Source organism: Artemia franciscana, chromosome 1 (assembly GCF_032884065.1).
Source record: "Artemia franciscana chromosome 1, ASM3288406v1, whole genome shotgun sequence".
NCBI classification, from domain to species: Eukaryota; Metazoa; Arthropoda; class Branchiopoda; order Anostraca; family Artemiidae; genus Artemia; species Artemia franciscana.
Window position 1 is genome coordinate 6574406 of NC_088863.1, and position 21888 is coordinate 6596293.

Sequence of the window (21888 nt, forward strand, 5' to 3'; positions counted from 1 at the left end):
AGGAGTGCCGTTATTGATGTTAAAAGTAAAGATCACCATCTAGTAGTGTCTAAGGTTAATTTAAAGCTGAAAATTCGGAAGGGTAACTCCCTCCCGGAAAGTTATGATGTTGGTAGACTTCAGGATGAAAATTTGAGAAAAAAATTCCAGGAACAGTTGAGTACTAAACTTGAGGGTTTAAAATTTGACAACGTGGAAGATGGGTGGAATAATTTCAGAAAAACAATTTCTGAAGTTGCTGATGGTGTCCTAGGGAAGAGTGCTAAGACTGCAACTAGGAATATTAGTGAAAAAGCTTTAGGTTTAATAGAGAGTAGAAGGGGTTTGTATAAGAATTATCTGAGTGATAGGCTGTATGAAAACAAAAGGAATGTAAAGAAAGTGGAGAAAGCATTAAAATATGAACTAAGGAGATGTGAAGTGGAGGCGATGGATAAAATTGCTGAGGATCTGGAAGATGCGGCTAGACGGCATAATAGTAAAATATTATACTGGCATGTTAATAAATTGAAAGGGAGTAGCCAATCCGGACTAGTCCCAGTTAAAGATAAAAATGGGGCCACAATTAGTGATAAGGAAAAAGTTAAAGAAAGATGGGTGGAACATTTTGAGAATGTGCTAAACAGAGATACAGTTGCAAGAAAAGATATAGATGAAAATGAAAAAGTTTGTGATACCTTGAATGTGAGAGGAAGATTTGTTTAGTGAGGAAGAATTAGCGACAGTACTAAAAGGATTAAAAAATAATAAGGCCCCAGGTGTTGATAGTATGATTAATGAGTTTCTTAAATATGGTGGCTCTGAGGTTAGGAATAAGCTACCGAAGATTATGAGCATGATTTTTGAAATAGGGGAAGTGCCCAATGATTTTAGGAAAACCTTAGTTAAACCACTTTATAAGAAAGGTGACAAGAGTGAGTGTCGTAATTATCGAGGCATTAGTCTAGTCTCTGTAGGTAGCAAATTACTGAGTAATATGATACTTTTTAGACTGAGACATGCTGTAGACAAAGTTTTAAGGGAAGAACAATGCGGTTTTAGAAAAGGTAGAGGATGTGTCGACCATGTTTTCACTCTTAGTTTAATAATTGAGAAGTCCCTTCGTTGTCAAACACCTTTGGTCCTTAGTTTTATCGATTATGAGCAAGCTTTCGATTATGTTGATAGAACAGCGTTAACAAAGGTCTTATCGTTATATGGTATACCAGAAAAATACATTAAAGTTATTTGCGCTATGTACGAGAATAATACTGCTGCGGTTAAGGTAGGAAATGAGGTTAGCAACTGGTTTTCTATTAAATCAGGAGTTAAGCAGGGTTGTGTTCTATCCCCCTTTATATGGATCATTTGGATGGACTTCGTCTTAAGGAGCACAGGAAAGGCAATTGGAGACCATGGAATCAAATGGGGAGGAAGAACGCTCCTGGACTTAGATTATGCTGATGATTTATGCATATTAGATGAAAGTGTGAGCCAAATGAATGAATTTTTAGAGGTTTTACGAGTTCAGGGTGCTAAAATAGGCTTGAAAATTAATGTTAAGAAGACTAAGTCACTAAGGCTAGGAATAAGTGAAGATGAACAGGTGACATTAGGTAACGAAAAGATTGATCAGGTTGGGAGCTTGAGTTACCTTGGTAGTATTATTAGTAAAGATGGTGGGAGCAGTGAAGATGTTAAAAGTAGAATAGCTAAAGCTCAGGGTGTTTTTTTCACAGTTAAAGAAAGTTTGGAAGAATAGAAAGATAAGTCTACATACAAAGATTAGAATACTGGAAGCTACATTGATGACAGTGGTCAAATAGGGCTCTGAAGCATGGGCACTCCGAAAAGCAGATGAAAATTTACTAGATGTTTTCCAGAAAAATTGCCTACGGATTGTTCTGGGTACCCGGCTGACTGACCGTATTTCAAACAGTAGGTTGTACGAAAAATGTGGTTCAATCCCGCTTTTTGGGGCTATAATGAAAGAAAGGTTGAGATGGCTAGGCCACGTTCTACGGATGAAGGATGACAGATTACCGAAGATTGTCCTTTTTGGCCAACCGTCTAGGGCTACACGGAAAGCAGGTCGTCCTTGTCTGGGTTGGGAGGATGTCATAAATAAAGATTTAAAGGAAATGGGAACTTCCTGGGAGGGTGTAAAGAGGGAGGCTTTAAATATACTAGGTTAGAGGAGGAGCGTGCGTGGCTGTGTTGGCCTCAGGCGGCTTTGTGCTGCAGTGAGTTATTAGTAGTAGTAGTAGTAGTAGTAGTAGTAGTAGTAGTAGTAGTAGTAGTAGTAGTAGTAGTAGTAGTTAAATTTAACTAGAGTTTTTGCGTGCTTTAAGACTAGAGCTTTAAAACTGATCAAAATCTGCACTGAAAAGAATTAATTAATCTATTCTGAATTTGTCAGTTCAGACTATATCGAGGCTTTGTTCACTAATGGACTCAGTCCAAAATGTAAGCTTATTCTGAAAAACTGCAATTCCGCAATTTATTTTAAAGAGATAGAAAATGTATTAATACATCTTAAAGTTAGTATTTTTCCTGATTTTACACCTTAAATTATACAAATTAAAAAAGTAGCTTCCCTTTCTGAAAACGGACTAAAATCCAACTGTGGTATCTGTTTAAAACTCAAATTGTTGTCTGATTAATCTTTTGTTTTTGCACAAAGATTCAGCTGGCCGGTTGACAGCCTTGTTAATTGTTGTTGTGAACTTGTTTAGAAATAAAAATTCCTAGATTTCACTTGATTTTGTCACAAAGACCAGATCGACCACTTTCGTATTGGTAAGAAGTGGCAGACGTCGTTATGTGATGTGCGTGCGTTTATGTGATGACTTCTTCTCTGACCGTGCCTAATGGCTGCAAAAGTCAGAGTATAGTTGTCTGCCCTAAGAAAGGCGAGGGCAGCTAGGCAGTGGCCCTATGATTGCGAGAAACTGAGTTACTTAGAAATTCGGTCACAGTTTGTGTTAAAACTGACCAACAGATTTGAAACCCTGGGTCTGCTGCTAGATGAAAGTCCAGATACAGCTTAGACTGATATCAGAAAAGCCTACTATAATACTGCCTACGAAACGCTTGGTATAAAAAGGTCGCCAAAGGATGAATGAATCTCCATCGAATCGTGGGATGTGATCAAGAAGAGGGCTGACAAAAAGAAATCTCTTCTCAGCACTCCTTCCTCTGGTGCGAGACACCCTGTTGGATTAGAGTATGCTATGCTTGGTAAGGCTATAAAGAATAGCGTCCGTGCTAATAAACGCTTTAGTCTTGAACAGAAAGCTCAGAAGGCTGAAGAAGCTACTAGACTGGGAGACTTCCGGTCAGTGTGTCACAACACCAATGAGATAGTTGTAAAACGTTCAAATGACAGATGGAACCGTCGAAGAAGAATTTGGACGACTTCTTACTGACCCTGATAAAGTAAACGAAGCCTGGGTGACGCATATCAAAAATTTGTTAAATAGACCACTACCTGCGTGAAATCCAGATATAGAACACACGCCATTTCTAAATCTAGCCGTTGATATTAAAGAACCCTCAAGTGGGGAGATATCAAAGACAGCTAAGAAGCTGACGTCTGGAAAGTCCCCTTGGAAAGACCGAATTGCTGAAATAATTAAACGCTCATTAGCTGCATGTATAACTATATAGATCACGTGTTCTCTATAATTTGGAGAACAGAAGAAATTCCTAAGGATTGGACAAAAAGTACTCTCGTCATAATATTAAAAAAAGGCGTCACTTCAGAGTGCTAAAACTGGACAGGTATCAGCCTTGTATCCATACCTAGCAAACTATTGGTGACTATACTTATTTACAAAATTCAACCAATGTTGAACGAACATCTCAAAGAGGAGCAACATGGATTTCGGACAAGCTGATCATACACTGATCTTTTATTTACTTTTAGAAAGCTGCTAGAAAAAGCGAATGAATAATGCAATAAGCTTTGCAAGGTCTTTATAGACTTCAAGAAAGCTTTCGACTCTGTAGATTTCCAAATACTTGGGAAGGTTCTCCAATACTGCGGTTTTCCTGATAAGCTTACTCGAATCATTGAAGCTTTCTACAAAGCCACAGAATGCTGCGTGAAGACAAGTGGCGGGATTACCGTTTTTTTTTTTTTTTTTACCAAGATAGCTGTGAAACAAGGTTGTTTGCTATGACCACTGCTATTTATTCTTATCATTGATTATATTCTCTGGACCTGCGACGTACATGGAATCCAGTTGGATAATAAGAGATTCGTAGATGTTGTTTTCGCTGACGATATCGGCCTCCTAGATTCCTTCAAACAAAAGAGCTTCAACGACTGCATCATATGTGAATTTTGTAATTTAGATTACCAGCAAGAAGCCATGAATACCTAAGAGATTCAATGCCGCTAATTGGACCTTGTAGCTTATCACAAGACTTGGCAAAACTCGAGAACGACAGTACCGACTTTTTATCATGCGACAGGTAAGCATTAATTAGGACAGTAGTCACTAAGTCTTACAGCTAAAAAATGCTCAAATGAGTGGTAGCACACCAGTTCATATTTAATTTTCAAACCCAGTCTAAGAGCCGAAATAAGAGACCCTTGATCACTAAAAGCAATTTTGACACACCGGGAATTTCCAATCTGGATGGCTTCAGCAACTCCAGAAAAGTTCTTGAACAGAGATAAATCAAACGAGTCGCCAATCCCTTTTGCGATTCCGGTAGAACTTCCTTTCCAGAACTTTCACATCCGATCCACGCAAGACCGATCGGGCTGAATCGCAAAAGCCGCTTGCCTCAACGCTATCAATATTCACTATTATTCTGTCTCCAGAGGCACGAATATTCTCAACACATTCATGTCTGGCAATTATTATCAATCACAATTTTTCATTTCGATGTATTGTCAAAATCACGTGGTGTTTTCGTGATAACAATTGTCGCTTGATTCATTACAACTGGAATAGAAGCAGCACCGTCTCCTGGTAATCGTGGGAAGTGGAGATCATAAGCAGTCACCTTACCTTTAATTTGCAGCAAGGTCTGTTGAAGAGTGTTAATTTTTGCCAAGAGCCTAGAATTGGCTACTGCAGGCAAACATGGAACCTCTGTGGGGGAACGTATCTCGAAAACAGGAATGATATTCAAGCATCTCGTTCGGGTGATTCATTAGAGCATTTGGTCCCGTGTGTTTAGGACAATTATCCGTAATTGACAGCTTTTCCCACAGCAGCTTCTTCCCCTTTGGAATATCAGCCAGCTGAAAAGAGTCAACAGCTTATTTAAAATAACTGCACCTTCTATTCCTCTCTCCAAGCTATACTGAAGAAAGTTCAGAACGGGGTAAAAAACTAAACTTTCCGAAGGTTCAAGATCAGAGTCCATTTTCCTTGTGCTGATTGACTAATTGAATGAATGAAGGAACTTAGGAACAAGGGATGTGTAAGGACCCCCTCAACTTTTCTCCGCAATTTACTGGTAACTTAATACCGGTGGGTACAATACGTCACTTGTGGGAGGTTCCTTCTCCTCTTCTGCTTGTTCCAGGTACGCTTTTTAATGATTTGAAACCAAAAATTATCTAATTCACTGAAATAATTTGAGTTTAAACCACTGAATTAATGCAAGTTTAAAATAAAAAAAAATGTTTTCATTCTGAATTGAGGTCAAGTTCCACCATAGCAAATATTATGAAATAACAACTGAATTAGCTACGGTCACTGAGTTAATTCAAGTTCATAGCACTTAATTAATACAAGTCCAAAGCAGGCTATACAATCCAATAAATCCAAAGAGGTGTTCGCACTTGGAAGACTAAATGAAGACTCAAAATTCTTAGCTTAGTCAATCTAAGAATTGGCCAGGCTAATGCATCTTTCAGGAGACCGTCTCAAATTTGGCACAGCCAGATGTAATCTCTCCAACTTAAACTGAGGCTGTTCAACAACAACGTCCTCTGAACACTTTGCTATGGTTCTGAAACTTGGCACATAGATCAAATACTTGAAAAGAAACTCCTTGCGTTCGAAAATATGTTTTTAAGGCGCATTCTAAATATTCACTGGTCCAAAAAGTAACAAACGCTACTATACGACAGAAGACATCTCAGCCACTGATAACAAAAGTTATTAAATATAGGAAGTGGACATACCTTGGTCGTGTGATCCGCATGCCTGAAACTCGACTACCAAAGGTCGTCCTTCAGTGGCAGCCCCGTGGTACCAGAAGAAGAGGACGCCCCAAAAGCACCCTAGGAAGCAGCTACTGGTCTGACCTCACAAACCTCAATGGCTCAATCCAATCTGAATGGGAAAATGTCTGGGTGGTCGCAGTGATGAGAGATGACTGGCGACTCTTTTTATATGCCCTAATCGCCTCATGAGGCACAGGAAGGTCTAAGGTAAGGTCTTCTAGCCAAAGAGCCAGTCAAACAAAACTTGTGAAAAAACCCAGCGTTTTATGAAGACTGGAGATTTTCTTCTCTTTTGCAAACGAAAAGTTGGTTGGTTCTCAACTCAAGAAATCGTATTCTAAATTTGTCGATCAGCCAGAAGCTCTAAGCTTGACTCTTCCTCGGAAATTATGCAATTTTCTTTGTGGTACTCATAAATACCACATTGTAGCTGAATAGGAACAACGAACCTGAAAAGATCTAAGACTTTAATAAGTTTTGCAAACAAGAAAATATACATTTCAGGAGGACGGGCAAAAACTGAGAAAAAAAATTATAGTAAATTATACGAAAAAAACGTAAGAAAAATCTCGTCATTGATCACAGGCATTTTTTTGTCTATTAATTAAAATTATATATTTTAAAGTTTGATGATAGTCTTACAGATATTTTTTGTTGTATTTTTTATTGATTTTAATATCATATTATTATAACATTGGATAACATTTATCGTATGCTATTTATTAATTTATTTATTATAATTGTTAAGTTTTTATCATGGAAGATCTGTTCTTTTCTTAGACTGCTGCTGATCGTGTTTTGTCAACAAATGAGGCAGTGCGAGTAGATGTTTTCCCTGCTCATCTTCGAGAAACGTCGTTTGACATATGGCTTCATTCATCAACAAAAGAAATAACAGATCCAATCAGCAATACAATTGTTTCGTCGGGTGGTACTATGGCCTCGTCGGCTGATGGTCAGATTTCATCTTTTGTTGACATAGGTCTTAAACAAGTTGATGTTGATGAATTGTTGACTAAACATCATAAAAGCATGGAACTCTTTGAAGAAAGGTCTCTAGCATCAGAGAGACCATCGTCACCTACTTCTAGTAAGTCTTTTGAGGTACTAGCATGGGTGGCCAATCAAGAACAGAGTTCAAATGAGCACCAGCTAAAGCGATTAGATTCATTGGATATAGTGGTGGATGTTCATAGCACTGGGAGGATAATGAACAAGGTACACTGAAAGATTTACTATGTTTTCTAGGGATTGACTTAGACGGGGTTATAAGAGATAAACCCGCCTAAATACAAAAATGTACACATAAATAAGCATCGTACCATGATTGCTTATGGATTTGACATCCAGCTTGCATCAGTATATAACATAATTTATTTGGAATTTAGTTTGGAGCACGGGAAGACGTGCATCTGCCGAATCTAGCAGATTATATGAAAGTCACGGAAAAGTGGGCGGAACCCCTAAGTTTGTCACATATTTTTTTTTTTTGGGGGGGGAGGGGTAGAAGGAAGAGCTAACATCTAAAATATACTACCTCTCTTCTTTCCACATTTTCGCTTGTTAAGCTCGTGTTAGAACATTCTTTGATTTCTAAGAGCATCATGCCCCACCCTAGAAATGAGATTTGTCCAGTCCTGATTTTCAATGTACTTAGGGGATAAAATGCTTTCAAACCTGGAAGTTCCAATAAGGTTCAAAATTTTATCAACGAATTGTGTCATCAATACAATTTAGCCAATACATTGCTAGCCAAGAGCTGAAAATGGATCAAGATCATCTAACTGTTTAATATAAATACATTTAGAAAATCGGTTGTATTATCGATCTTTCTGGAATCCAATGTTTTTTGAAATAAGTACTGTTTTCACTGTATATATTATATTATCTCATATCTGTATCATTTACAATGAAACATAAAATATGAGATGTGTATGCAACAAGTTGATTGATCACCGTCACTTATTTAATTCAGAATGAGAAAGTTTTAGCATAGATGCCACTGTAGCTAAAAGTCTGTAAGAGTCAGTTTGAGTTTAAATCATCATCTTTTTTAATTACGTTTTCGGACCACACTGGTTATTTCAAAAGCTTGTTTTTTCTTTTTATAGTATATACATATATAATTGTATAAAAAAATATAATGTAAAAAAAAGAAATGACTATTACAAGAATAATGAAGTTAAAATAAGGACTTGAACCATGACTACGTTATAAACCCTGACTTTAGCTCTGGCTAAAATGAAATAAATATATCTAAAGGTTTTTAAGTAGAGCTTTATAGTTGCAAAGGACGAGGCCACAGCAATACTGAGTTGCACTCTCCCGAACCTATATAAAACAACCTAATTGAATTACGGCTCGTACAGTTATGTCTTCATAACCTACTGAATGGTTTCTGAAAAGGTAAAATTTGAATATATCTTGGAAATATCCTTTTGGCACGTCTACTCGTAATGTCACTTAGGACCGACGCGCTCGGTGGTTGGCTGGGAAGAAAGTACTCAAAAACTGGCCCAGTCTTTTGAACCGCGCTTCCAATTATCCTCTCTCTTAGAAGGTATCTCAATCATGTAGGAGAGTAGCCCTCCTGTGATAATATTGTACCAAACTTTCGAAACATATGAAATAGGCTAGAATATAATAGGTACCTGTAAATAGTAATTAATCTTTTGAACGTACACAAATGAACTGGTTACAAAACAGAAAATATCTGAATATTTACACAATTAGACTGTCCTTGGGATTCTGACCACTTATTGACGCTATTTGTTAAGCGTGAAATATTCTGCTAATCTATTTTTCCGAAGTACCCCCACCTCTCCCAAAATTAAAATTCTCTGTCTAGCCAGAGTGATGACTCATCGTCAGATCGGGTTTTTAGATTCTAAATAATTAGCTAATTTCTCTGAGACCTCAGCCAACAAGGGAAAATGTTAAAGTGAGCTAAAAGAAAAGACAAAAAGGTAATTAATTAATAGCTAGGGCCAGAAATGAAAGCAATAAGTTGAGAGAGGAAACAATAATAAGTTATGAAAAGGGCACTTTTCTGATGACTATGGCCAGAGGCTCAACAAGAGGTAAAGGTCATTATGGTCTATTTTTTGGCATCCTGTTTGATTGAAATTTTGATTTAAGCATCATATTGACGTGATCAAAATGAAATTCTCCGGGAGTCTTGGAATCTTTAGAAAGCCAAATGGTATTGTTTGACGATACCCATGTTATTGCGTTGTGATAAAGGGAAAGAATAAAGATTATTTTTATTATATTTCAATGGTTGGTTCTTAGAATCATTTTCTTACAGTCGTATTCAGTCTTTTGTTTCATAATGCCCTGTCATTTTGGATGTCAACCTTTCTCTCTTCTTTTAAAACATTAAAAGTGAACTTTTAAAAGCGAAAACCACTTTTAAAACTTTATAATAAAACATGAATTATTATTGGGGAATCTAACTGTTCTTCATTTAAACCCTTGTTTGATTTAATATCTTTTTATCTTCTTTTGAATGCCCCTTTCATTTCTCTAGTGTTGCATGACAACCTTTTGCTGTCCTGTGTAGTAATATGTCTTTTGTCTTTGATAAATTGGCTTTTCATCTCCACACCTCCAACAACATTCATATTATAGGATACTCACATAGTGAAATATCTTTAAGGTGAATGCGTTCAATGTCAAAACACGTAAATATTGACTCTAAAACTAAACCCCTATCTTTGACTGGTGCCGATTCCGAGTAAGAATTGCCTATTTTTTTCTATGGGATTTTGAAAAGTACTTTTTTAAACAGTCAAGATATGTCTTGGCAATGCCTAAAGGGATATTTTGGGTTATATTTTTAAAACATGTAACCTATGAGTGAAGAATGAAGTTTATTTACAAAAAGAATGTGTAATTTGGTCTTCTTGTGGGTTGTTGGATTCAAGATACTGTGAATTAAAGAGTATCAAGGATTCTTTATTGTATTATTTTGTTTTTATTTAGTCAATATTTAGCACATGCTGGGGAGCCTTTGGGACCAGATTCTGGAGAAATTTCAAAGTGCTTAAAGCGTGTCATTTCGTGCATATGAGCTTCAGGTTTTACATCTTTTTTTTCCTTTTTTTTTATGTGTTTGTACTCTGAACTAGTTTTGAAGTTGGCCCATATGTGAAAAGGTGCCTGCTCAAAATGACTGAGCCAAAGGTGTCTCTATCGTCCCTTAGAATACCAAAAATAAACAAAAATTCTAAATTGTGCAATATCAAAAGAACATGACACTTTTCTAGCGAAATAAAAAACCGCATTCTCGCAAAACGGTTGGAACTGTCTAGAACCACAGAAAACGGTTGGAACTGCAAAAACCGTTTTCTCGCTAAACGGTTAGAAGGATGGGTGAGTTTTTCTTTTCAAGTGACAAACAAGTTTTATTCAGGTTCAAACAGTGTTTGACAGATACTTTATTAGTTATCAAGATCCATTCAGTTCAAATAAATTTTCTTTGAAGAATTTGTTTACATATAATCATTGAATTTTGCTTTAAAGTTAAATGTTAGAAAAAAATTATCGATTTGACTTAATGGTGTTTCTACAGAACAACCACATTAGAACCTTAATTCAATTTTTTAACTATCAGTTATAAATTGCCAAGGCTAAAAAAAAGAAAGAAATCTGACTGATCATGGTAAGCAAATGTTTCCTTGTGGAATGCATCATGGCTTTACCAAAACCGTATTTTGGTTTACCACTTTGGACCAGGCTAAAATGTTTTTTGTTTTGTTTTTGTTTTTCGGAATAAGGCCTGAAAACTCAATAATTCCTTCCAGGGGTATACTGTAGGCATTGGATTCCTTGCAAAAAGCTTCATTCACATAATTCAACTAGTTCTTTTAGATAGCAAGAAGCCCCACGAAAAGGCTTTGGTAAATGTTCACTGGTTATTCTCTTCAGATTGAAAAATGTTAACAAAAGAATTGTCAATTCTTAATATGCACAAAAATTGTAGTCACAGATTTATGTGGGATTCTACTTTCATTCCCTGTTTCTTTTTCTTTTTTTTTTGTAAATGTATTAATTACTTTGTATCTTAAACTGGACGACTTTTTATTTAATTACTTAAGGGGAAAAATAAAATCCATAGTGTCACAGGCTTTGATTTACTGACTGGCCACTTTAAAGGAAATATGAAATTCCAAATCTCTTTTAATAAATTCTAAAATACTTAATTACATTATCTTTATATGCATATCAAAATTCTCTAGAAAAAACTTTTTTAAACTTAGAATGTATTTACTTCTTCTTGATACTCTGTGTAGAGTTTAGCCGCCAGAGGCCACCAGAGCTCTGTTTGATCCTCCTCCATCTGAATATATTCAAACTTTCCCTATTTACCCCTTCCCAAGAAGTTCTAGGTCCTTAAGATCTTTGTTTTTTACGACGTCTTTGCTCTCTATTTAAGGATGCTTTGCTTTTTATTTGGCCCTAAATCGATAATTGTAAAGGGCGTTCTTTGGTGATCTGCCGTCCTTCATCATTAAAATGTTACCTAGCCATATCAACCTTTCTGTCGCTATAGCGTTAGAAACTGTTATTTTTGTTCAGCTTGTGGTTTAATATATTCAGTCAGTCAAACAGGTGTCCAAAACTTTACATAGGCAATTCTTCTGGAAAACATCTAAAAAATCCTCCTTGATATTCTAAAGTACGCGCGTTTCAGAACCATGCCTGACTATCGTCGTCGTTGCCGCTTCCAAAGTTTCCGTTATAAAAAAATGAATAATAAAATAAGATAAAAGAGGAAACCTAGTAAAGAAATGAGGTAATCTTGGTGCAAGGTTTCCCTTCTAAACTAGCTACAAAACAACAAAATTCCAGTTCTATTTTTATGTAAGATACTGTTTAATGCATTTCTATGCTATATTTCAGTTTATTGACATTTAATAAGCTGATATCGCTAAACAATGTTTTAATTGCCTAAAAGTATCTCTGTCGTCATTTACCCAACTACCAGCATCACCAAAAGAATGGTGAAAATATAGTAGTTTTTTGTAATTTTCTAAAGAACAAGAAGAGATACAGCACGTTAACAGACATAGACCAAAGGTTGTTCCACAAAGTTTAAATCTAACCCATTTAAGCCACAAAAATATTATTGTGCAAGGGGGGACGTGGTAATGGGTGTCGAAAATTCTTCCTCACCCTGCTGGTATGCTGCTTAATTTTTTTGTACAAAAAATAATTGAAAAAGGAAAAGGTTTTTTTGTCTACAATTTCTACGAATTTACAGTCCTAATGCAGTCGAAGGGTTAATCTCTGAAGCTTAAAAGCTAATAGTTCGAAATCAAGTTAATAAAACAGTTCAATTTTAAACTTTTCTGTCGTCGCTCTTACGTCTAAAAGTCATATTCACACTTCTTAGATAGTTGCAAAAAAACTGTTGCTCAGCTTTGTCGAAGACAGGATTAACAGGACCGGGATGATCAAAGTTTGATTGAAATTCCAATTGGCCTACAGATTCTACCTTTGAATGCACCTTAGCCAACTGTTTTCGGTAATCTATTTATCTATATATATAAAAATAAGTTGTCTGTCTGTGTGTCTGTCTGTCAGGTGACGTCATGTTTCTGTGTCGACTGACGTCATGAAGTTAGTTGTCGTCATTTTTTCTATGACGGTGACGTCATTCAAGATATTTAAGACATATGTTCACGTAGAAATCTATTAATGTTTAAGTTTACAATGACTGATGAACTTACCATGGCAAAAGCCGATGAAGATGCTCAAAGAGTCTATGCCAAAAAACTTGCTGCTGATAGAGAAAGTCGGAAAAGAAAGCGTGCCGAGGAATCAAAAGAACAGCAAGGAAACAGGCTTGAGGCTAAAGAACGCAAAACCGCGCAGTTAGATGAAGATCCACCTGGACAGCGAGAGTCAAAACATATCAAAACTGAAAATGATAGCGATGATGATTGGGTTTGGGATTTTGACTTGGATAAGGTCATCAATGCCTACCAGATTTTAGTTAAAAAAAAAAGGTTCGGCGATATGTATTTCATAGTGAAGCTGAAAAATAAAGAAGAAAAAGAAAACTGAAAAAAGAAAAAATGTAAGAAACTAAAAAATACTAAAAAGAAAAATCACTCAAAGAGAAATTACAGACCGGGACACAAATGACGACCGGGACAGAGGGAATATAAATAACGACCGGGACACTCAAAGAGAAATTACAGACTGGGATACCGGGACACAAATGACGACCGGGACACAGGGAATATAAATGGCGACCAGGACACAGGTAAATTTCTAATTGTAAAATGACTGAAGAACCTACAATGGCAACGGTACCACCATCGAAGTAGATAACCAGTGGGTTGTTCCATATTCCCCATTATTATCAAAAACATTTAATGCACACATAAACGTTGAATACTGTAACTCCGTAAAGGCAATCAAATACATATGTAAATACGTCAACAAAGGCAGTGACATGGCAGTTTTTGGCTTGCAGCCCGAAATCAAAGATTTCGACGAAATCGTACAATATCAGGCTGGAAGATACATAAGCAGTAATGAAGCTGTTTGGCGAATTCTTTCATTTCCGATACATGAACGTAGTCCAGCTGTTGTTCACTTAGCGGTACATTTACAGAATGGTCAACGTGTTTATTTCTCAGAAACCAACGTGCAACAAAGAGCCCTGAATCCACCGGATACAAAATTAACAGCTTTTTTTCGCTTTGCAAAAATGATTCTTTTGCAAAAAAACTGCTGTATACTGAAGTGCCTTCGTATTACACGTGGAATACTAAAAATAAAGTATTTGAACGTTCTTAAACAGGGTAAGTCAGTCGACGGCCAACCTACCATCTTCAAAGATACCACGATAGGAAGACTCTACACCGTTCACCCCAATCAACATGAATGCTTCTTTCTACGCCTGCTTTTGGTGAATGTACCCGGTCCGACATCCTTTGAGTATTTGAGAACTGTAAACGGTACTATACATGACACTTACCGTAGTACATGCCAAGCTCTGAATTTATTGGAGAATGACCAACACTGGGATAACTGCATCAATGACGCGTGCGAAACGTCAACCCCAAGTCAAATTCGTGCATTGTTTGGCATCATTTTAACAACTTGCTCTCCATCAGCTCCTACAGAGTTATGGGAAAAATATAAGTCAAAAATGTCCGAAGATATACTCCATCGAAAACAGTTAGAGACGTCAGATATGACTTTTGATTTTACATCAGAAATTTATAACTACACTTTAGTTATTATAGAAGATTTGTGCGTACGTATGGCAAACAAACCTCTTCAGGACTTGGGAATGCCTTCACCTAACCGTATCGCTGCTGTTTTGACATGTGTAGAATTGGATCGTGAACAAAGTTACAGTACGAGTGATCTATTGTCGTATGTACAAAATAACATTTCCAAGTTAACGTCGGAACAAAAAGACATTTATGATACGATAGACTCAATTTCAGGACGTATACAACTACCTGCTGATTTCTGTAATTTAGTGACATCCAAAAATGAATGGATTGAAAACGTATTTCCGAATATTCTAAAAAATTATAAAAATAATAAATGGCTAAGTGAAAGAGCGATTCTCGCACCCAAAAATATAGACGTCCACGAAATCAACAATATTGTTTTGACCGAGATTCGAGACCAGGCAGTCCTTTACAAGTCAGTCGACACAGTTTTGGAATCAAATGAAGCGGTTAATTATCCATCTGAATTTTTAAATTCCATAGATCTTTCAGGGTTTCCACCACACGTGCTACAACTAAAAATAGGCGTACCAATAATACTTTTAAGAAATATCAACCCACCAAAGCTTTGCAATGGCACGTGACTTGCCGTAAAAAAACAATGGAAAACCTAATAGAGGCCACAATCTTGACAGGGCCTTTTGAGGGTGAGGCTGTTCTTATTCCTCGCATTCCCATGATTCCAACGGATCTGCCTTTTCAATTTAAAAGATTGCAATTCCCAATTCGATTAGCATTTGCAATCACCATTAACAAAGCTCAAGGTCAATCATTAGAAAAATGTGGTATAGACCTTAATACTGATTGTTTTTCCCATGGACAATTGTACGTTGCATGTTCGAGGGTCGGTAAACCTGACAATCTATTTATATGCAGCGACAATTGGACAGCGAAGAATGTTGTATATTCGCAAGTTTTACGCAGTTAATTTGTATTGTATCTATCTATCTATCTATCTATATAAAAACGAGTTGTGCGTATGCATGTTTGTTTGTTTGTAAAAAGAGCGTTTGCATATGACGTCATTATTAGTACATACGGCTTTGTATATGCACAGACAATGGGAAAGCCAAGAATGCTGTATATCCGCAATTTTTACGTAGTTTAACTCCTGCAGACGAAATGAATGCTTGCCTGAAAAATTCTAATTTATGGGCACACGTAAAAATATTAAAATTAACTACAAATATGCGTGTCCGATTGCAAAACGATGACTCTGGTCAAACATTTTCAGATCAATTGCTGGCAATTGGAAACGGAAAGCTCCCAGTAGTGGGAAAGCCAAAAATGTTGTATATTCGCAATTTTTACGTAGTTTGAAACACATATATAAATCTATCTATATTCACAGGTGGGGCACAGGGACACAACTACAATGGCACGTAACTAATATGGCGCGTAACGACTTACGCGCGCGGGGGGGCTTGGGGGGGGGGCGCGAAGCGCCACCCCAACAGCTAGTATATAAATAAAAATAAGTTGTCTGTCTATCTGTCGAGTGACGTCACTGTCCGCATATGACGTCTATCATATACCAATTCAGAAACGAATGTATTCAAGCCGAAGTAGCTCAGTTGGTAAAGCGTTATTTTCCAGGTTCTAGGTCCGAGAGGTTCCAGGTTCGAACCTTGGCTTTAGCATTAATACAAAAGAAGAAAAAAACTAAAAAAGGCAAAAACTACAAAAAAACTAAAAAGAAAATACTAAAAAAACTAAAAAAGCTAAAGAACTAAAAAAAACTAAAAAAAAATGTAAAAACTATAAACTAAAAAAGAAAAAAAAAATTAAAAAAACGGTAAAAACTACAAAAAAAACTAAAAAGAAAAAAAAAACCTAAAAACTAATAAAAAAAACTAAAAACTGAGACACAGGGAATATAAATGACGACCGGGAAACTCGAAGAGAAATTACAGACCGGGACACAAATGACGACCGGGACAGAGGGAATATATATGACGACCAGGACACTCAAAGAGAAATTACAGACTGGGATACCGGGACACAAATGACGACCGGGACACAGGGAATATAAATGACTACCAGGACACAACTACAACGGGGACGCCAGGGGCACAGGGGGATATATGAATGACGACGGGGACACAGAGAATGTTCGATTAGCAATCACCATCAACAAAGCTCAAGGGCAATCGTTAGAAAAATGCGGTATAGATCTGAATACGGATTGTTTTCCCATGGGCAATTATTATGTTGCATGTTCAAGAGTTGTTAAACCAGAAAATCTATTTATATGGACAGACAATGTGACAGCAAAGAATGTTGTATATTCGCAAGCTTTACGTAGTTAAATATATATATATATATCTATCTATATTCACAGGTGGGACACAGGGACACAACTACAATGGCGCGTAATGACTGACGCGCGGGGGGGCTTGGGCTCCCCCACCAACTAGGTTGGGGCGCTTCCCCCACCTACTAGCTAGTTATTTCATAAATTTGAAAATGTCAGATTTGACTTTCAGGCCAAACAGCGATGATAATCTCCAATACGAGAAAATTTTGTATATGTTGGTATCTTTATATTTTTATTTCTAGATTCCTCTCATATAACGATGATCATAAAACTTATTCTCTTTGTAGAGTCAAGAAAGCTGTTTTCATAGCTCTGTTATCTCTGCTGCTTCTAAAATAAGTCACGTGGATGACGCTGTTCAGTGTGATGGTGAAAATGAAGTTAGATGCGCCCAAGGACAAGAATTTGAAATGGTGAATGGGTATGAAGTTTCACTGGATTTTTATTTTTCTGTAATTGGTTTGCTTGGAATGTTAAAATGTTAGAGGTAAAACATTGAAAATTATTTGTGCTACTACGTGCTCGTCACATGTTACGACTATCTTAAAAAAGGAAATTCGGGTGGAATTTCCTGTGGGAACAGTCCACCTCCAGGGATCCCAAGCCTATCAGAAAATCTTGAAATTCAAAAAAACCAATTTCCCAGTAATAGAAAACACCTGGAAAATGCAAAGAAAAAATTAAAATATCCTGGAAACGTTTCAGTTGTCCTGGAATATATTCTACCTTCCTTTTGAACTAACGCAAACGGGTTAAACATTTAACGCATGAATTTTTTTTAAACATCTTTTAACAATAGTAATCTTATAACATTTTTATTTTATTTTAGCGTATTGCTGGCTCTTTACTTTGATCAGCTGTCTTACAGCTAACAAACACATAAATATCAGCTGATATATTTACTGATTTTCATTACCCTCGCATTGTGTTATACTTTTTTTCCCTTCAGTTTTTACCCTAACACAACTGATTGAAAAAATGTAATACTTTAAAAAATAATATTGCACTTAGTTTGTTAGCTGAGTTGTGAATGTTGTCAGATTATATTTCACATTTTTTCTTATTTAAAATACGAATCTGAAGTAATCTAAAATCGTGATTAAATAGGCCGTTTATTTATTCATGTTTTGTCTACTTCTAAATAAACCATTTGTACTGTTTCTATTTCGAAGTACCTCTTTCTATTAGTATTTTATTATTATTTAAGAATTAACGACGCTTCTTGACTACTAAGGTCCTTGCGTCGGCCCTGCAGTGCATTCCTGTAGCGTGATTCGATATCTGGGTCCCATATTACCAAGCTAAGGTCAAATCCACTGCGCCACCACAGGACACCTCTTTCTATTCTGTTTATACGAAAACAACATTCGAATATAAACAAATTATTTTTTTTATTTAACTTTTCTGTTCTGTCTTGTCGGTTTTTATGTCTGTTATTTTGTCCTGTTTCTGTTTTTCCTCCCTGTTTTTCTTAATATTTTCCAAAATTAGAGTTGTCTACTGGTTGTAAACACAACTCTACTGTGGTAGATTGAACCTTTAAACTGATACCGTAACGTGAAATAGCAGTGTAAGAACTAAAGAAGAGATTAACTTCTGTGTTAGTTGTATTGCATTTCTAGTAAGGAAAGTTGGTGGGATTGCTAGAGATGACAATTTCCTCAGAAGTATATTGCCGATAATATGATATAGATACAATAACATATCTATTCCAAAATATTACCCGATATTATAATGCTATCGGCATGTTGCTAAGACTTAGTTGTAATGACTTGTTTCATGTCTTGACTTGTATCATGACCGACTAGCGGAAAATGTCATGAAAAAGTCCTGGAAAATCATTCCAAGAAAAGTGTAGGAACTTTCCTCTTGCAAAAAACCTCCTCTTTAAGCAAAATTCCCAGCTAAAAGTTGTCTTCGAGAAATTCTCCCCCGTGGAAACTCCCCTCTTCATCGCAAAAAATTCTCCTTGCGCATTTATAATGATCGTATTTCTAAATTGAAATATATTTATAAAAATTTCAATGGAAAATTTTCACCTACGGACAACTATTCTCCTGGAAATCCTCCAATAATTCTCCTTTATTCGATATCTCGAAAACCATGATAGTGCTTCCGATACTACAGTAATTGAAATCTTTTCGAAGATCGAAATCAACTTTTTCCAACTTCTTGCTTTCTACAAGAGAGTTATTCTCAAACTGAATTAAGTAGTTCCTTAAGGATATTTCTATAAATTACTTGTTGTATTAATTTTAAGCAGAGTCAGTAAAAATATAAATTTACTCCCATGTGGGAAATTTTCTCACATATAACATAACGATTATGTTTTTAAATTTCAAAAGTATTGCTGGTTACCAAATTCAGAGAGTTTACTGAGAAAGATATTTTATAGTTCTGTAAAGGGTTTTAACCGACATAATTCGTAGTTGACTAATCCGTTGATTGAATGACCATGTAAAATGAATAAAATGACCGGGAAAAACTATCAATTCGTTCTCTTGAATGGCGTTTGATTCAACCCAAGGAAATTGACACCAGAGTCAAATTAAAAGTTGAAGATGACTTATTTTGCACAATAAAGAATTTGGAGGAAAGTAGAAAAGAACCAGGAGATGCAAAAATGAAATAGGATTTACAAATTCAATGTGCGATAATGGAAAGCAACATTACGGGAAAATTCCAACTTTTTGCTGAGACAAAAGAGCTTTGAAGGGAGTAGAAGGTCTTGTACCAATTGAGAAAAATCAGAAATAACCAGAAAATAGAATTGAATGAATAGAGTTGAATTGTAGTAATGGAATTGAATAATAGAAATTGAATTGAATTATTTTCACTATTTCTACTATATTCACTAGATTAATTGAAGGTGTTACGTCGAAAAAATGTCGTATATATGGGGAAATGGGACTATCCAAGTGAACAAATATAAACTCAACATTGCTTTTGCAATTGGAAGATACAGAAGGCTTTGTCACTTTCACTTGGAAATTTGTTTTACTTTTGGGCAATATTAAAGCAAATATGCCTCAAAACTTTGAATGAACTTTGTCAGTGAACTATCTCTGAAAATAATCTAGTGAGTAATCCGGAAGCTCACTATTTTGTGAATGACCCGAAAAGTTTTGTGTATAAAATGCCAGTTTCATTTATATCATTTTAGTAATACTACTGATTTCGGTCGCTGCATATGTGATCGAAATATCTGGACTTTTGTACCTGTTTTTTTCACTGTCTAAATAAATGGATTTATCCCCTTTTGAAAATTTATTTATTCGTCATAGAACGGTCTTGTGGTCTAAAAAAAAAGAATATCTAGTTTAAGGCGTAAGAAAAGAATACTTAACTTTTATACTTCTTTTCGAAAAGTCCTTATAATTAATATTTAACGGTAGCGAGGACAATATAGATTTTTTTGCAGTTTTTTTCGTTAAAACCGTGAACAAAAAAGAAAAATTAGTGAAGATGCAGGTATTTTTCTACATCGAGGAGAAAGGAGGGGGTTTAGGTGGTAAACGCTCACTCCCTTCCCCTTTGGATGCTATCATTTATAAAAAACCGACAAAGGGGAGATTTTAGAAAAAAAACACACGTTTTAACATTTACATTACCCTGAATATCGTCTTGCTATCAATGAGAAATCTATGTTGTTGTTTTTTTTAAGTTTTGTTTTCTCATGGTAATTTTGTGGACGAGTTACAATACCTACCTCTTATTTAGAGATTACTAATCGGGTTTCATTCTACAGCTTATTTTTTGCGGTTGAATATCGACAATTTTTCCTCTGAGGCTTAAGAATTAAACAAATGAAAAATACTGTTTAATAGAAGATAGATATCTATGGCCCATATGCCTAGAATTACTAAAAAATAATAAACATGCTTCTGGGCTTTTCTTGGTTACATCTTTCTTTGACATATCTATTTTTGTGGCACTTGGTATTTTCCAAGTGACATATGGCGATCGCAATTTCTGTCGGTCCTTCTGTCTGTCGGTACCGCTTTTGCTAGTTTGGGCACTTCCAGTCAAACTAGGACGATGAAAGTTGGCAGGCGTATTAGGGACCAGACGAGGTTAAATTAGAAATAGTCTTTTCCCCGGTTCGACCATCTGGGGGGGGGGGGGAGCGAGCGAGCAAGATTATTGAGAAGAATTTTATTTGCCGATAAAACAAATGATTGTTCTTCTTAAGTTTGGCTTGATGTCTAGGGGTATGATTCTCGCTTAGGGTGTGAGAGGTCTCTGGTTTGGATCCCCGTCCACTCCAGTTCTTACATGAAGAAGATCTGAAACTAGGTGCGTGATCAATATAACAATCGCTGAAAGTTGGCAGGCGTATCAGGGACCCGACCAGATTAAATTAGAAATAGTCGCTTTCCCGATTCGACCATCTGGGGGGGGGGAGTGAAAGGACGGTTAATTCGGGAAAAATAGAAAAAATGAGGTATTTTTAACTTACGAACGGGTTATCGGATCTTAATGAAATTTAATATTTAGAAGGACCTCGTGTCTCATAGCTCTGGTGACATAGACCAGATCTGGTGACATTAGGGGGAATTGGAGGGAGGAAGAGGAAATCTTAGAAAACGCTTAGAACGGAGAGATTGTAATGAAGCTTGGTGGGAGGAAGTTCTTGGCTTTTGGATCTTCCGACCTCGTCACAAGTGCCATATGAGCTCTTGGCTATTGTTTCTGTTCATCATTAGAATCTACTATTCAGGTATTAAATTTCTTTACTCAAATTAAATGTTCTTTGTCAGTTCGGTTATATTAAATTATTCTCGTCAGTTTATTTTAAACTGACGAGCTCTAATTGTAGCTTTATTTTAGCTCTAGTTGATCCTTTTCTAGGTGTAATTCTACTTGTCATGAAAATCTACGAACACAATCAGCCTCAAAGTCATGTCTAATTCAGCCTCTTTTGAAGAATGTTTTAGATGCAATGGAAACAAAGTTTGAAGCTTTCCGTAGGACAATCAAGGCAGAATTGGGTAGACCTGATACTCCAGATTTGTTGCCAAAATTGTTTTTGGAATACATGGAAGCAGTGAGTCTGAAATCCATTAGTTTCTCTTCTTTTTTTCTATCTTTTCTGTTGTGTCTTTAGCTTTCGAACCTATTTTAAAGATTGACCGAAG

General features: G+C 36.2%; 1 protein-coding gene across 1 annotated transcript in view; it reads left to right on the forward strand.

The window, feature by feature from the left end:
- Window positions 1-769: 769 nt before the first annotated feature.
- Window positions 770-21888, forward strand: part of LOC136033737 (uncharacterized) — a 35226-nt gene continuing 14107 nt past the window's right edge. The window contains exons 1-5 of the mRNA XM_065714634.1: window positions 770-952; window positions 4399-4458; window positions 6953-7390; window positions 17038-17171; window positions 21602-21797. Of these exons, the coding sequence (XP_065570706.1) occupies window positions 770-952; window positions 4399-4458; window positions 6953-7390; window positions 17038-17171; window positions 21602-21797 (1011 nt within the window). The remainder of the gene's footprint in view (window positions 953-4398; window positions 4459-6952; window positions 7391-17037; window positions 17172-21601; window positions 21798-21888) is intronic.